We start from the raw sequence: 18,008 nt of genomic DNA, 5'->3' as shown, positions 1-18,008 counted from the left end.
AGAAAACCTTTTTTCAAATATTTTCAGGTTTACCAGAAGAGTGCTTGAGGGAAAAGCTGATATCCAACAGAATATACCAAGACCTAAAAAAACCTACAGTACCATACAGTGATATGTTAATTTTGAGTATGATAATTCAGAACATAGAAGCTGTACAGATGTCAGGGTGCTGTGGACTTATAAAATTCATCTAGACTTAGGCTGGTACTATCTGTGCTGTGACCTCTTTGCCTCCACTAGCACAGAGGAGGAAGCTGTAAGATTCAAAAATAGAGTAGGGACGTAGGAGTGAGTCAAAAGAGTGGAGGCAAAAGCAAGCTGTCAGATGTGGGCTGGCTGTCAGAATGAAACTAAGAGTTAGGAAAATTAAGTGATAGTGTGGAAAAGAAAGACTGATATTGGGAATACTGAAATAAAGTAACTCAGTTGTTGGTATATTAGATATGAGGTAATTAACATGAAATCTGTACTTGTACTTAACATGCATTAACCTTTTAATACTGTATTATGTCATCATACCTAGATTATAGGGCCTCATAGAGGATTTGCTCTTGGGATAGTTCAGGACATCTGATGAAAGATGCTGTTGCTCATCAAACTTTTGCTTTATCAGTGAGGGGGAAAGAAGAGAATGGTGTGCGGGGTAGGAGGGAAATCTGCAGGAAAATCTGTATGCAGTCGTGATTGTAAGTGTAATCAAAGGAAGCTTTCCTTTAGCCCTGTGAAGTAGTGGATATCCTAAAACCTCAGTTCCATCGTATTTCAAATTGTATGGTTAAGTCAGGGGATATGGCTTATGATGACCTTTATGTAATTGTTTTGTTTGTTTTATGATCTGTAAAGCAATAACTTTTGGGGTGGAGGTTTTATGAATCCTGCTTATGTAGCTAAATGGTTGTCAAGTGTCAAGTAAGATCACATGAGAGAATGAGCTCTATTTGGAACAAGAATTAAGTAGTACAGGCTGAACACTGAGCTGTAAAAGAAAAATCCATAATTTTGAATAGCCACACATTACAAAAGTACTGATCATCTCACAGATTGAATGAAACAAGTTCATTTAGCCACAGGGAAGTAGAGATCATGTAGGACTGTACACAGGTCAGAGGTTTGTTGGGCCAATTGCTTTAGCTTTGGCAGTATTAATTAAAGCTTTTCCTAGGCCTGGAATGTTTGGCTGTTCAGCCTTACCATTGCTTATAGGTGCATAAATGAATATTTATTGTCAAAGTAGAGTCCTTATAAAAGCATAAAGCTCTAGCACTTTTTTGCCTAATTTAATAGTGAAAATTAAGCTGTCAGAACAGCTTTCCCCTCCAGAAGTTGTTTTGTAGAGGTGTGCACTGTAGAGGAGGAAAAGCAAGCTCAAGGCATCAAAGGTCATCTTCTGGAATGTCAGGAAGTGGGTTTCTCTCTTCTGTACATCATGGAGTCAGTTTCTCACCAAGTACTCTGAGGCATTTGGAGTATAGCCCCTGGCCTGATGGATAGAGCTTTTGTGAAAATAAATTGAGAACCAGTTTTCAAAACAGTTTGCGCAGGAGCTTTCAATTTACAGCATGAACAGTGTATGATTGAATAGTAGAGGACATCACACAGGCCTTTTTTCATTTGTCTTAAATGTGAAAACTTGGAAGTCTTCCCTGTCAAACCCTACCCCTGTCCTTGCTATTGCTCCTCCCCTTCCAGGGACACTGAGTGGTTACCCACAAAACTCTGCAGCGCTTAGACTTTCGCTGTGCTCAGGCAGCGTATGTGCTTTCTCCATAATGTTAAAGCAATTTCATTTTTTGTGGGTTTTTTTTTCCACTTGTTTAGCATTTGCTCATAGGTATTTGTGGGGGAAAGGCAGTCAGTAAAGCCAGTGTGCATTTGTATGGCTGACCTTGAAGCCAGTGTGCTTTTCATTTTTGTACTCTTTAATAATAATCATCTTTAACTAGAAGTCTGATGTACAAGAAGCAAACTTTAGAACTTTAGTGATTGATTCGGTGATAACATGCATACTGCTAAGGTCAGGTAAACAACAGACTTCTGGGCTTCTGTTATTTCTGTTATTTCTTTCAAGCTGACACAGTCCTGGTAAAGAGAAAGTCAGTGTATTTTGTGTCCTGATGCAATTCAAAGATATCAGCAGCTTTTCAGAAGTTAGAAGTCAATACAAATTAGTTACTGCATAATTCACAATTTAGGCTTTCGTCCTTTTCTGTAGAATCCCTTTTAGACTGAAACTCTGAAGTGGCTGCAGCTCCAGGTGCAACTGAGGCAGTACCCTACTTTGCTGCCTTGAAAGGGTGTGCTCTTCCTCCCACCATGCTGTTTTCTTTCCCTCCTCCTTTTTTGTTTGTTTCAGTGGGTGGGGAGGAAGAAAAGGTTATTTCTGCCTTGCTGGTTAGTGAATTGGCTAATGGAGAGTCTGACAAATGCTTTTGGGAGTGTGCAGTTGAGAATGAGGAGGGAGACTTGGACCTCCCTGTTTGTCAACAGTGAGCTCGTGTAGAATCATGCCCTGAGTAATTATGATTAGTGTATGTTAGCTCAAAGGAATTAGGGTTTTCTGGTTTTATAAAACTACCTCCTGAAGTGTCTGTTTTTATCAGCATTCAAGAACTTTTGCCAAAGATATATTCTTCATTATCTCTTAAAAGTTGTACTGTGTGCGGCTAAAGACAGTGAAAAAATTACATCATTAGCAAGTTTATTTAGTGCCTTTTCTCCTTGGAACTAATTTCTGAGCTTCCAAAATTTGGCATGCAGGACTGAGAAGCTAGGGGTGAACTGCTGCAGTATGTGACTGAATTCCTTGTTCTCTGACAAAAGTGCAGAGGACACCATGATTTTGCCATGCTGATTTTGGCATGTATGCTGTGGGTGGCAGTTGTTTGTCTAGTTAGAGTATTTTTGTCTTGCTTGCTTGCATGGATTAAATTGCTCATAAGAAGGTTACCAAGAGCTAGAAAATTCAGCATTTACTAGTTTACAGGTTTGCCTCTACACACAGAGATAACTTGATTTGTGAGGATCAAAGGCTCTGTAGAGGATGGGGAGTATACAGCTGTATCCTTGCCCTGTCTGTAAGCTCTTCCCTAGAATTTGTAGACACTTAAGGGATAGCAGGCATGAGCTCTTGAGGCAGTGCAAGTTGTGCCACATAGAATAGGCATGACCAGAGCTGAGACTCGGAGAGTCATAAAGTCTTGCCATGTGAAATGCTGCAGATCTGCTGTGTTACGTGTTTAGAGGCAGTGGTGAAGGTGGTACAACCTGGATCAGAGCATGGAAGAAAATCCTCCAGTATGAGGCTTGAGATGATGTTGGTACTTAAGTACACACAGCAGTTTAAAGAAAAAGTAGCTGCTTTTGAAATATACTGACAAAAAGTATAACATTTTTAGTATATCAATACTTCTAATATAGTGATGAAAAGTCAGCATATATCATTCTTGACCTCTGTATCAGAGTAAATATCAGAGACTCTGTATCAGAGTCTGGTTTGCTTTTTAGTGCCATGAAAAGAACAACACTAACACTGATTGCAGATGCAGTGTAGAGAACCGCTTCTCAAAAATACTCATTTTGTGCTAGGTTTTCTTCATGCAGTGTGTGCCAAAACAGCACACATCGGAGTTAATGTGATACTTCATATGGTGGGGGTATACTGTGACCAAAAAATGAGAAATCTGTTGTAACTCAGGTTTGGGGGGAGTCATACTTCAAGGTGTCCTCTCCTGAGGAAGCCTCTTCAGGCTCTGCACTGAAGGTGTCTCTGCTGGTAAGCTTTCATGAACATCCATAAACAGTTGTTCTGAGTGGGATAAGCTTTCATCTGGCAAGGCTGCAAGCTTAAAGAGCCTCGTTGGACCCATGTTGTTTAAAAACTGTTACTGTCCCAGATCATAGGAGCGTGTGTCAGCTGCATTCCATGTTGATCAGGTCTGGCTCCATGGTGCAAAAAAAGCAGTGGTGCTGTTGCTGAAGCTAAGCAAAGCTCTTGGGACAGTGTAACTGTTGATATGGTATTGCCTTCCGGCTGATAAGCCTAATGAACATCAGTTATCTTAGAATCATTCACATGGAGTATTTTTTGTTTGTTTGTTAATTTTTTATTTATTTTATTCATTATGGCTGACAAGGTAACACATTCAGGCATTTCTGTTGCTGCTTTGCAGTGCTGGTACAGTGTTATCAGTCCTCTGCTGTTTTCCAGGTATTTCACAGTCTGTTTAGAAGACAAACATTGGCGAACTTGAAGCTGCATTAGTTCTTGAATAGTGGCTAGGGAGCTACCCAAGCACACAAGAGCTACTAACTTAAAATAGTGATCTATGGGGTTTTAGTATTTCTCCTTATTACTAGTAGAATAGAAGGTATATCAGCCTCATTATGCAAGACAAAACTTTCTGATTCTTTCAAAACACAAATTAAAGGTATTTGTTGACCAATTTTATTTATTTATTTATGCCCTGTATACTGTTTGTGGGGTTTTTTTTCCATTCTTAACATATGTTAAAAATGCCTTAGTGTTCCTGCCCCTGACAGCTGTGTCTTTTATTGATGTTCCTAACTTTTCTTTCCACATCTCTGCTCTGTTACTGTAAGTTTATAATATCTATACCCATTTTTACTTCAGATTTTATCTTGATTGTCTCAGTTTTATTTTGTTGAAAAATTATTTTTAATTGCTGCCATAATTTTGCTTTATTTCTTTACTACTGTAACTTCCCAATAAAATTGCCTTTTAGGAAATGGCTTCTGGTCCATGTGATACCCATTCAGAGAATTAAAAAAAAGACTTGAAAATTGGCTCTTTTAAAATGCCATGTATTGTATATATATAGTGATACATACTGTTGGGGGTGGGTCTAAATAAGATCAAATTATTTTACTTGTTGGCTGTTGTCTTCCTGACCATTTTTCACTGTAACTGGGATGTAAATGGTTTCTTAGGAACTTGTGATTACATGCAGTTTCTTTGTTAATCTGTCATAATGAGTTTCTAATAGGACAACGGTACCAAAGAATTTCCTGTTTATATAGATCAGAGGGAATCCGATGTCAAAGCTGGTACTTCTGTCGTGCTCTTTTGGGAGAGAGAGGGTTCCAAAGTGGATGTTGTTGATTTTGTGGCTCAAGAGAAATCCTAGATGGCTGTCCCTCTTAGGAAGTACTCACGCCTGTTTTCTTGTGTTAGTGAAAAATTAGGATACAATCAAAAGACAGTTGTTGGAGGTGGGACTGAGGTTGCTGCTGGGGCAGAGGAAGCACCCACATGGGAGTGCATCTTCCCTCCAACCAGTTAGGGTTTGCTCAGCAAGTTCACAATGTGGTGAGCCTATTGAGGACAGTGTTAAGTTACACTATGGCAAAAACGCCTTTTTTAGAAGTTGCAAACTATGTCTGCACAGATGAACAGCTGCATAGTTGCCCTTTGAGAGAGAGGGAGTTTGGTCTTGAAGATTTCTTTTTATTCTTTATAATTGACAGATGCTTGTGGTGTGTTTGATTATTATCTCATTATTTGTTTGAGCAAACAATTTTGTTAAATATTCTGAAGCATGCATACAAATTATTTTAGAAGATAGCTTAGCAATGGGACACCATGAAAACACTCTTTTTTTTAACTTCCAAAGGTTTCTTTAAGTGACTTGAATTTTGGCTTTGGGTATATCCTGATGTCATTCATCTTATACTTGCAGAGAATTTGAGTCTTGGTGACCTTTGTCTGTTGCAAGTACTTTACCTTTTGGAGACCACAAGGACATTTTTTGTGCAGATTAAATGAGATAAAAGGCTTTGGACAGGTTCTTCCAAGTGATGCTCCCTGTGTTCCTGCAATGTGGAATATGAGAATATATATGGAAATTACCTGACACCAAGTCTTTTAGCATTGTCTATACCTTATGCACTCCCCTGAGTAATTCCTTCAAACTTAGAATAGAACAGAAAGCAAACCAGGTCCCAGTTTCTTCTGGTTTTGTTCTAAATGTATTTCTGAAAGCAGAAATTAAATGAGTTATTGTAAAATGAAGTTATGTGTGTTCCACAGCCATTGGAGAAAATTGGAGAGCTGCTTCCTGGGTTTTGGAGTTTTTTTGGTTGAAAAATTTGGTTAAAATGCATAGATGTCACTGTTATGTGTAAAACACTCTGTGCTGCAGGATTATTCTGGAGGTTTCTCAACACTTCTGTGTTGCCCTGCCTCAGAGCAAGGCCTGTCCTGAAGAGCATTGAGGTCTTATTGCTGATACACATGGCAAAGGTGTTGTCTAACACCTGTAGGGTTGCAGGGACTGAAAGCTGCAGGTTTCTCACCTTATTACCATCTGAATAGATAAAATCTATATTAAAAATACAGTTTTGAGAAAAGAAGCTGTTTGATATTTACTTTAACAAGTTTGGCTAACTTGCTTTTGTGTAATTTCACTAAAACTCTGTTTAATTGGGTGTTTTTAAAAGAACCTTGCTTTTCTGCTAAAGTTTTGGTGAGCCTGTCAGAATACTTTACTTTCATCCTGAACCTGCTGATTTGCAACCTGAGTCAGCTTCAAGACTTAGTAGCATTTTTGAAAAGCTTTCCAATTTATCTAGTCAATTCAATGAATCATAAGTTTTATCACAAATTGAAGAATTTTCTGGGATTTGCATTATTTTCTTTTCCCAGTCTAGGAACAGAAAGGGGCAAGATATTCTTTCCTTAAAGATGGAAAATTGAAAAACAATTCGTTTCCATGTGTAAATGTAGTCTTATCTTTTTAAAGTGGCTTTGTCCACAGAATGCAGTTTTGATGAACAAATATATTTATCATATTTAAGATTATCTGATTAATGTTTAAGCAGTTTGAAATGCCAGTGTTACTTCTCATTTTATTTTCGGTTCCATCCATGTATGAATTTTTTCATTCAATTTGATGATAGTAACTTTTTACATGTAAAATGCATGTAAATCTAACTGATGTATTTATTATTCATACTTCACTTTTTTATTGTGTACTTTTTTATTCTGTGTTAAATTGAGTTATACAAATTAATCATTTATTTGCATAGATTCCCCTACTTAGGGAGTAAAAGAGCCCTGACTGATACCAGTCAGGTCCTCTTTATTGTCAACGGTAATGTGTAGTAGGAAAGTCAGCACTCAGAAAGTCTGTCTTGATTACTCTGGGATGTTCTATCAGAATGTAAATTTTTCCCCCTTGATGGTGTGAAGGGTTATTATTGTTTTTCTTAAATTCAATGTTATTACTTTTATTCTACTCAGTTCTGACACTTCACTTAGCTAAAATTAGAAAGACAGGAACACTTCCCCTAGATCCTGCTAATACAGAAGATTAAACATCAGCTGATAACTAGAATACAAACATAGCCTATGAGTTCACAGAGGAAGGCTGATAGATGCAGTTAGGTTTGCTTTCTTCCAAGGCAGTGCACTCTTCCACTCCGAAGAACTCAGAACTGTATAGAGGTGATAGTCAGAAGCAGAGGAAAAAAAGGAAACTTGACACATGTTGTTTACATTTAATAGAAAGAACATAGAAATGAAAAAAACTATTTGTTTATGTAAAGAAGTTCCCCTACAAAGTTTTCTTGATGCTTTTTTGCTTTGCTAGATTATGTTGGTTAAGAAAGTGCATTAGGGGATATCAGGAGGTTAAGTATTTTAAATTGAAAAGCTACTTTGGCTCAAGAACTTGATTAATCACCCATATGCTTAAAGCAGGTTATGTTCACTCATGGAAAAAAAACCCCTATTTGAAATGCAATTGGCTACTGTTTCATTTGACTGGGACAAAAATACATGTCCTATATGACATTGCTTTCTCCTTCTCAAATGTAATATCTACACATTGTATGACCATGGAAACTAATTGCTGTCTGCCAAAATTGTAGCAATAAATGCTTAATGAAAGCATAACTGCATAATGGCACGATATTTTTACAGTATGGCAGTTTTGTTTACTCCTGAACCTTGTTTCTTTTCCATACTTGTCAGGAGGTAGATGTGGAGGGTTGTATTGTCTTTGTCCCACTGAGTATAGTGCATCAACCATGGGGCCTGTTCAGCCTTGAGAAAAGATGACTGAGAGGAGAACTGATGACTGTCTGTCGGTATCTGAAGGGAGCATGTCAGAAGATGTTTCCAGATGTGTTCTCAGTGGTGCCAAGCAATTCGACAAGAGGCAATGGGCAGAAACTGATGCACAGGATGTTTCACCGAAGTATGAGGAACAACTTCTTTACTGTGCCCTGGAACAGAGTGTCCAGAGAGGCTGTGGAGTCTCCCTCACTGGAGATGCTCGAGAACTGTCTGGACACAATCCTGTGCCATGTGCTCCTAGGATGACCCTACTTGAGGGCGGTTAGGCCAGATGACCCACTGTGGTCTCTTCCCACCTGACCCATTCTATGATTCTCTGATCTGTTAAAATTGCCTCATAAAGCAAGCTGCAAAGGCAGAGGCCAGAAAAAAGAGAAAGCCTTTTGTGAAGCAAAAGAGCTTGAAATTCAGTTCTGGATGCGACTCCCACATTCACTGATTTTTGGTAGGTTTCAAAAACATGTAGCTAAAATGAGGATCTGTCATATGTAATTTATATATACTTACCTGCCTAAGCCTTCAAGGTTCAATCTTGTGAGTTTGCACATTGTACCAGCCATAATACCACGGTGTCAGTCAGATCTTCATTTCTCCATTTTGCCTTGTAAACTCCTGTTCTTTCACTTGGCAAATGGTTAAAAAGCTGCCTAAGAAACCTGAAACTACATTTATAAGCAAGCTCCACAAAAAGTGCTAGTGTTCTTTTTAAATTGAAAGAAATCCGAAGGACAAGCAGAAGTTGTTTCTCAGGCACTTAATACCACAAGTTTAAGAAAAAGCCTCATTTGTGTGAACTTCAGACAGAGATTGCTTCATAGAGTCCAGTCTCTTCACCAACTTTGTCAGTATGTTGAGCCAGGACAAAAAAGGCCACTCAGGCTAATAAAGCTGCACCAGCATCAGTAACTTAGTCTTTCAATGCCATTTGGTTTGATCTCTTCCAAAATAATTTTTTTCCATGACATCTCATTTTCCAAGGATTACTTGAGGGGTTTAGGCAGATGTTTTTGGCAGGTTGTCTTGAGATTTTCCTTCTCATTGCAGTAGATGAATACCATTAAAGTTTAATACTGCATATTTAGTACGGTGGTTTTAATTAAGAGATAACTTCTGGTATGAGAATTTTAAGTGTTCCTGAAAATAGATTTTCACAGAGCTAAAAATGAAAACCAATATTTATTTTGAAGCTCATTTGCATGTAATACTAGATAGCCTGGAATAGTTGGGATTATTTCAGCAAGAACAGGAGCAGTAATTAGACTGGGTTGTTTTTTCCATATAATGTCTGTCAGAATGAGTCTTGATCCATTACTGGGATTGGTAACACTAAGGGTAACATCTCTGGTTAGAGTAAATAACATTGCAGCAGCCTCTCCTCTCTCCTCTTCTCTATATTTATCTTGCCAGGAGGTTAGAGGGCAAAAATAATTCTATGTCTACTTGAAACACTCTGAAACCACTCAAATATATGTATCCTATTGCAATCCTGATTAAGATCTATGATTAGGCATTCATTAGGATTTAAATAGTGGGAAATCCCTATGAGATCAGTTTTTTAATATGTAGATTTTTGTATTTTTCATGAATTGTGCCCATAATTAAACTTGCAGCTTTAACTATAAGTTACAAACTAGCAAAGCTTAGAGGCATGTAATTAAATTCGTAATTCAGTGCAGCAAAGAAAACAAGAAAGAATTGTAGGATGGACATTATATTATGCTCTTTCTGCATATTTGAGCTAAACATTTACTCACTTCCTGTAGCTCTTGGTTTTATCTTGGACCTGAAAGAAAATCTTAAGTGAAGTTTTGCTGAGATATATTCATGTATATCTTAGAAAACTTTGACAAGTGTTTACATGAAGTGGAAATAATAGCTAGAGAAGTTTGAGTTCTGGAATGATTTGTCTATTTTTGTCAATGTTTGACAGTTCTGCAGGATTTGAATTAAGTAACAATGGTCAATGGGTGCTCAGTTTCAATAGCCTCTGCATGCCTTCCCCATGAATGAGACTTGAATGGACATGAAATGTTGCATCATCTTCAGTGGTTTTTCCTTAGGAGAAAGTGTTTCTCACCTGCTTTTGCAGATGTCTAAAATTATTCTCATTTTCTGTGCTTAAAAGTGAAGTGTTTCCAAAAAATTTCTCTGGAGGAGAATTTGCTGTAACTTGCAGAAGCCATGAGATACTCTTGAAATACTTTGGTAATCTGAATTATTGGATAAAGTAATAATAATTTTAACTATTTCTTATGGGTCAGTTGTCCAGGATTTTAAATAGTAGGCCATTCTTACCAAAAAAAAACACACAAGTGTATCATACATACAGTGGTTACAGGCAAGCTAAATAAAGTAACACTAGTCTAGCAAAAGGTTAATATTACTACTTTAGCAAGGAAGTTTGCATTGTAAACCATACCATTTTTACTAGAAAGCATGCTTAATAAAGTAAAATATTCAATCCTAAAACTAGATTTTGTCAGTAGGCAAGGTATCCGGTACCAGCTCAGTGAAAAATAGAAGCTGTGACTTGTGGATTGGCTAAATGAACATTTAATTTCATAATTGAGCAACATTTGTCATCTGTAATACTAGATTAGTGCCTGAAGTTCTGTTACAACACCAAAACTCTTCTGTTTCTTAACATAAACATGAACATCAACAGCAGCCTCTTCATCCTATATGTACTGTATTAAACAAAATACTTGGCAAATGTAAAATACCTGCTTTTATAGTGATTGCTTGAATGGTAAATAAGTGTAGTAATCACTAATATTTCATAACCTCATTTGTTGGTCATTCTTATTGCCTTTCATCCTGAAAGTGTTCCAGAATATTCAGTGAGTCTTAGGATATAGTCATTACAAATATTAGAACTTTAAGATGTTATACTTTGTATGAAAACACTGAATTAATAGCCAAGTAACAAATTTAGGTGCAAAAAAAATTATTCCTTCTTTGTTCTAGTGGCAGTAACTCCCAGATTACTTTGACTCTGTAACTTGAAAGTTAGATAAGGCTCATGTTTCATTTCATACACCTTACTGCCACTTCATTTGTTGTTACTTCATTGACACCTTACTGCCACTTCATTTGTTGCTACTTCATTGCTGATTAATGTGCAGCATAAATATGTAAGGTATTGAAAAGTGGAAAGCGTTGCTCAAACCTGGTTTGGTTCTTTTGACTAAATTTCTTTTTAGACCTTCTCCATTAGTGGTTTTATGACAGAAGAAAACCTCTAAAAATTGCAATATGTAAACTTATCCTTTTTTTCCCAGTGTCAGTGAAGATGAACAGATGATGTGATTAGTGAACTGTAATGTCCTCTCTCCTAAGAAAACTTTTCCTCTTGAGTGCAAAAAATCATTGCAGTGTGAGACCAGCGTTCAAACTGTGGGGATTATGTCTTGGTGCTGTGCTTATCGGAGGTCAGCACAACGAACTGGGTAGGAACAGTAATTGTTGAGTTCACACTGTGAACTACTCTGTGGTGCCATTATTTCATAGGATTCCTGGTTAACCATCTTTTCATGACAGCTGGTGAATTTAGTTCTCCAGCCTTTATTCCTGTCTCAATTTCAGTTGAAACTGATCTCCAAGGGAGGGAGGGAGGACAGTGAGATAAACAGAGCGAGTAATGTGATTTCTGTAGGAAGGTTGTACAAGGCCAGTTTGGATGGGGCTCTCAGCAGCAACCTGATGTTCCTGCCCATGACTGGCATTTGGAACTGGATGAGTCTGTTCCAACCCAAAATATTTTCTGATTCTATGAAATACTTACAAACAAGAAACTAGGCTTAAATGTGTTCTATATTTAAGAGTACGAGTGGTAGAAGCAGTTGCTAATTCAGAAATATGTCTTTCAAAAAGTGTCAATTTGAAACAAGAAGCTTTAACACAGGCTTTATAATGGGTGAAAATTCAGAGTGAAACTAAATTTTGTTTCTTTGATAGTGGAATTAGGACATGAAAATTAATTTCGGAACAATGCTGCTTCTCTGAATAAAAAACCCATTTTAATATAATCAAAGCAAATGATTCTGCTTTAAACAGATAAAGAGAAGAGTATTTTTCTTCCTTATTTTTTTAATTTTAAATTCTACTTACCTTTCTGATCCAGTTTAGATTCAGTGTAGCACAATGTATCATCATAGCTGTAAGGGAGTGTGGTATGTGATGGCAGAGGAACAAGCAACCCAAGGTAAAGAGAACAGGAACTACTTCTAACCAGCTCTGCTGCTTTGATTTGATTCTTGAGTACATTAGCATAGATGTTCATGTCCTGCTAAGTCCTGTTGGACCCACTGGAATTACTTCACTGGAAAAATTGAAAGAGGGGGCAGACTATAATCCAGACCCACTGTGGGAGGTCTTCTTCCTGTTTCCAGTATTCACATGGCAATTCAGAATGGCTGATGGACTTGTTTTATCCCTTTAATATATTCTTCTGTGTTCATATTTTTGGCTCTTTTCTGTACCAAGAGTAAAAAAGGAAAAAAAATATGATGGCAGAGGTGTCAAACAAAAAACATTTGTTTTCGTAATAGATGCAAAATAATTTATGGAATAGATCAGAATACTGATCTAATCAGTAAAAGGGCAGGTTTTAATCTCTCTGTGGAGAATGGAGACAAATTTTACCAAAACTTTTAAAACTGAGTGTAATGTCTGAATGCCTAAATTAGATGGCGTTAACCTGTTTACATGTTAACATTAATGAAAATCAGTGAAAATTGTAGCCCCATATAAGGTGGATGGTGTATGGCTCTGCTTCACGTATATGGGACAGTGGTCTAACAGACTAATAGGCTTTCCCTGCAAGTTTTCTGATTTTTTCGAAATAATTACAGGTTTGTTTTTCCTGTCTTTTGGGGAAGAGTGCTGTCTACTGAATACAAAGTCATGGCAAACAGTTTAAAGTCTAGCATGTTCTGCAGGTATCTGGTTATCCCCTTTTGGGTATTTATGGGAAAAGATTAAAATGTTGTTTCCAGCACAAGCTAGACCTACCTAGGACTGGTCTGTGTGGGAGCCAGTCCTGTTGGTCTTTGCTGGTCTTTGCAGTACAGGTTTCAGGTTGTTGTACAAATGGAAAGTTTCATTTTTTCATGATTTTCTTTTCTGGACTTCAGTGTACTTCCTTTTTCTTATCAGAAAAGGTAACCAGACTTTGTATTCTCAACTTTACTTTGACTTTATGACTAATTAGCCTAATTTACAAATTGGTTCTCAAAGGAAACAAGGTTTATATGATTGCACTGGCAGCTGTCATTCTGTTTGAGGCCCGTTTTCTAACTTAGGTCAAATGTGGCAGGGTAATGAGTGCTTCATGTGGAAATGCCTTTCTACCAGTTGGCAAGGCTGGGGCTGAGGGAGAGAAAGCAGTTCATGGGATGAAGGGTATCTTACATGTGAGCTCCCATGTTCTGCTTGCCCTAGGAGTTGGCTGGTGTGTGTGCAGTACCAGATGTGTTTTGCAAGCACTTGGGAAGAACTTCAGGATGACCTGTGGTTTCACTAAGTGGTAACTGATGCTTTAGGTGGGAGCTGTGGGCCATGGAGGGAGAGACTGGGCATAAGGGCAGATGACTGCAAAGAACTGAGATGAATCTTGGGAGGGTTTTAGAAGATGTGCAAAAGGAAGACCTACAGCTGTCTGTGTCCTCTGTTCAGATTCTGGGACATAAATAATAGGGAGAATTTATCTTTCTGAGTTACTGCAGTATCATTGGAACTCTATTTACATGTTGCATGTACATTGCTTTTTCCTTTGTAATAACTTGCAAGCTGAGGCCTAGAAGGGCAGTCTGTTCAGAGGCTACTTCTTTAAGTTTATCATGCTGCTCTGACAAGCTTTCCTTTTGTGGTTGAGATGTCAGTCTTTAACAACAGAGGCACTTCTGACACTCGATAAATACTGCTTTTAGAAGTGAGCAGTGCAGTAGAAATGGAAAAACATTTAGATAAAATTTCTTTTATAACATTTTTTCTTGGCTTTCTGTCTTAAGGTACCTGGTGATAGTGAGAAGTGCCTTTCCTGTGGAAAGTGCTGAGAGTGATAGGATCTATCTAACACCTGCCTGTAGTTCTGTTAAGAAGAAAAAGGGGACGTGGAGACATAGGATGCAGTAGATTCATGTTTTTCAGCAATAGAATCAATTGCAATTTGTTGTATTAGAATTAAGATAGGTATTACCTTTTTGGAGACAACAGCAAGTTTTTAGTAAAATATTTTCGGTTTTTATGAATGTGTAGTTTCTGATAATACCTGAAAAGTGTATTTGAGCTCTCCTGATTCTTGCCATGTATGGCACAATAAACTGCCCAAATTTGGTCAAATATTTTTAGCCACTTAGTCATATGTCTTTTAATGTGCTGCATATGTAAGCTTTTGATTCACTTAGCAACAGCACTTTTATGAGTATGTCTTGCCAGGTTTTCTCGTGTGTATTTGAAAAATAGGCAAAGATTGTTGGTTTGTGTCACAACCAGATGGTTGGGTTTTTGGTTTTGGGGGAGTTTTTTGCTTGGTTTGTTGGTTGGTTGGTTGATTTTGGGGTTTTTTGGTTAAAAGCACTAATCAGTTTTAAGACAGCTTTTTTTCCACAGATAATAAATTTTTGGGAATTTTAAGATAAGCATGAAGCATATTAAAATTTAATATTCAAGTACCTGTGTTTGAAAAATGTTTCTGATATACATTTATTTTTCCTTATATAATTATATGGTGAATATTATTATAGACGTAGAATATCACTGGTTGGACAAATTGACTATCCAGAAAAACTGGATATATGGCTGTAGTTGATATTTCTCTTAAGTGTAAACATCTGAGTTTCTTAAATTTGTTTTCCTCTGAAACTGATTAACCATGTCTTGTGTTTGGATTCTTTTTCACTAGGTTACAAAGCATCTTACAAAAAGAGGTGATTCTCTTCTTTCAGAGATTGTTATAAGTGTATAATCATTTTACACTATTGATAAGTGAGAGAAATTGAAGATAAATATATTTGACAAACTTGTAGTCTTTATTGTTGGGAGTATGTTAAGAAATAATTTTATTAGGGATGGATGTGACTAACAGGTTTTCAAGTCAATTTTCAAGAATACCTGAAAAGGTAGGGAAGGTTTCATAAAAGAATGGGGTTTTGTTTTTAACTGAAAAACATAATGCAAGCAGTGTACTGCAGTCTAGTTGCAGTCTGGCTGTACCTAACTAAAGCAAATGGAGTTACTGAAGGATAATTTGTGGCTGGTTTTGTTTGGCTGGTTACACTGGGCAGCAGCATTCTCCTCATGGTGTAGCTGTTGCCTCAGCATTGCAGAATGGAGGAAAGCTTCAGGATTCATCTTTGAGCATGCAATTGCTTAAATAGGGATATCTGAGTTGTTTTCTTTCTATAGTAAAACATTATTTAATTTTGGGGATTTTTCAGAAGTATTCTGAGAAGTAAAATTTATACCTTAATTGCATTTCATTAGAGGCATAAATCCCTAGTAGGATTTAAGAGCTCAAGAGTAGAGGTTCTCTTTTCAGCCATGTGGCTATGTAGTATTGTTGATTTATTAAGCTGAAAAATTAATACCAGTCTTGTGGGGTCTAGCTGCTTGGAGTTCTTGCCGCCCTGAAATGCAGAGGGACTTTTCTCTCAGTTGCTCTGCCCTTTTAAGGGCAGCAGGATAGAAGTTGGCAAGAAAACTCACCAAGCACCCTGTGAGAAAAGTACTTGAACACAGAGAAGAAAGGCAAAACAGGAGTCAGTCAAGATGGAGGTCTGGAGAATGGCAGTAGTTCTGCATCTGAGCAACGCTGTTTGCTTGGTAATTAAGAGATGTGGGCAGATGATAATATTTTTGCAATTGCCAACATGATACTCAAATAAGTTTATAAACAGGTGTGATTAATAGACTGTTAAAAGATTTATGGTGGTATAGAATATACTGCAGTAGAAAACAGTAGGGGGATGTTGAAATACTGTGTAGCATCCTTGTCGTACTCCATAGTTTCATCTACATTACAGGTAAAATCACATTATGGTATTATTTTCAAAGTGCTTTCCTATCTCTTAGTCACAATTCTCCTTCATGGTGTAGCTGTTTATTCAGTTTTAATATCCACTCAAGTGGCTGAGCTGGGCCGGGGGCGAAGTGAGGACCTGAGGAACCACTTTATACTGGAGAATAAGGGTTCAGTGGGGATTGTAAAGGGCTTCTCAGAAAACCAGAATGCATTTACTTATGAAAATTTTTTTTTTCTTTTTTAAACTGTTTAAACTCACTTATTTAAATAGTTTTAGAAATCTGGAGCACCTGCTGTTTATCTCTCAAATTCTTCCTGGCTTGCTCTCAGACCCCAACAAAGAAACCCTACTTCCTCATCAGAACTGAAAATACCTAACATTTTCTCCTGAAGATTTTGCTTAAAGATGCTCAGTATTGTAGAACAGCTTTGATATGAACTTACTTCTTAACTCTTTCTTTCTTTGTAGGCTTGTATAGATGATAACGTAGATATGGTGAAATTTCTGGTGGAAAATGGAGCAAATATTAATCAACCAGATAATGAAGGCTGGATACCTCTACATGCAGCTGCTTCCTGTGGATATCTTGATATAGCAGAGTAAGACTTTTATCTCTTTTTTAAAATCCATGTGTTTTGCTAATACATTGCTAGAGCAACAATAGAAACAGATGGTATTCAAAAGTTGTGGTTTTAGTTGCCTCTGGGATGTGTAGTGAGGAAGAATGCTTTGATATTGTGTGTTGATTGTGAAGTGTGCTACCTCTGTAACTTTGTGTGTTGCATTTTCTCTTTCTAGGTTCTTTACATTGCATATTAGGTAGATACAAACATAAACATAAGGCTGCTTATGACTGTCAGATGATTTCTTTAGTTTTTATTTTTTTTCCTGTAGAAAGGCTTTCTAGGGGAAGACACAGGGACAGTGTTCCAAATTATATTTATTAATAGTCCGAAAATTATCCTGGGATAAGTCTGTGTATAGGAGATAAGTTTTACAGTTGTATTTGCAGTCTTGAAATTTTTGTTTTTCAGCTATGGTATAGACCAATCGACTAGTCCTTTTGGCTGTGGAGCAAAAGCCCACTGTAAAAGCTGGATGCCCACTTCAGTATTAGTTAAAGCTTACTCACAGTGAATTCCAGGAGTGGTTTTCTTATTTTTGAAGTCTGTTGAGGGCCACGGAAGGTGTGCTAAAAATCAAAATTTTTGAGAGGTTATCTGTTTGAGCCTGAAATTACTATTCTTTTGAGAAAATGTGTGGCATATGTTGTTCAGCGCACTGGTGTTGCAGTTTAGCAGTTAATAAAGTTTTTTAAAACTCTTCAGGTAAACACAAAATTCATATATTTTACCAAACTCATTGTGACATCTGATACAGTGTAAGATTTGGAAAAAATAGGAAGTAGTATTTTATCATGTAATGATATACTAATTGCAATGGTGAAGAATGAAAATTGTGAGTTTGTTTCTGTGAGTTTGAGAGTTTTACTTGATGCAATCTAGAGAGAAGTGAAAAATTCTGGCAGCTCTAGTATAGCTTTGGGGGGTTTTTTTGTTTGTTTGTTTGTTGGGTTTTTTTTGTTTGGTTTTTTTTGGTGGTTTTTTTTAGGTGTTTACAGAGTGACATGCTTTGTATATCCCTGGTATAGCTGGGGCACTGTGTGACCACTAGCTTTGTAATCTGCCTTTCTACAGTAAATAGATGTTTGATGCTGTTGTCCCCCTTGCATGAGTACTGGAAGTGTTTACTTCTTGGCTATACTCTACAAGAATTTCCCTGCAAATTGAGATAATATAGGCCTTTCTACAGTTTAGTGGAGGTAAAACACCTGCCGTTATTGCACAATAGGAAAAAGTTCAGTGATCTTGATTTGGCATTGCAGCCAA

General features: G+C 37.2%; 1 protein-coding gene across 5 annotated transcripts in view; it reads left to right on the top strand.

Moving 5' to 3' along the window:
• Positions 1–18,008, top strand: part of PPP1R12A (protein phosphatase 1 regulatory subunit 12A) — a 114,198-nt gene that overhangs the window by 27,331 nt on the left and 68,859 nt on the right. For all 5 annotated transcript variants that reach the window (XM_018910139.3, XM_009086704.4, XM_050970115.1 and 2 more), the window contains exon 2: positions 16,588–16,718. In XM_018910139.3, coding sequence (XP_018765684.1) covers positions 16,588–16,718 — 131 coding nt within the window. The remainder of the gene's footprint in view (positions 1–16,587; positions 16,719–18,008) is intronic.

The sequence above is a fragment of the Serinus canaria genome, chromosome 1A, assembly GCF_022539315.1.
Source record: "Serinus canaria isolate serCan28SL12 chromosome 1A, serCan2020, whole genome shotgun sequence".
Lineage (NCBI taxonomy): Eukaryota > Metazoa > Chordata > Aves > Passeriformes > Fringillidae > Serinus > Serinus canaria.
Note: the sequence above shows the minus strand (reverse complement) of the source record. Positions and strands in the feature narration are given on the sequence as shown.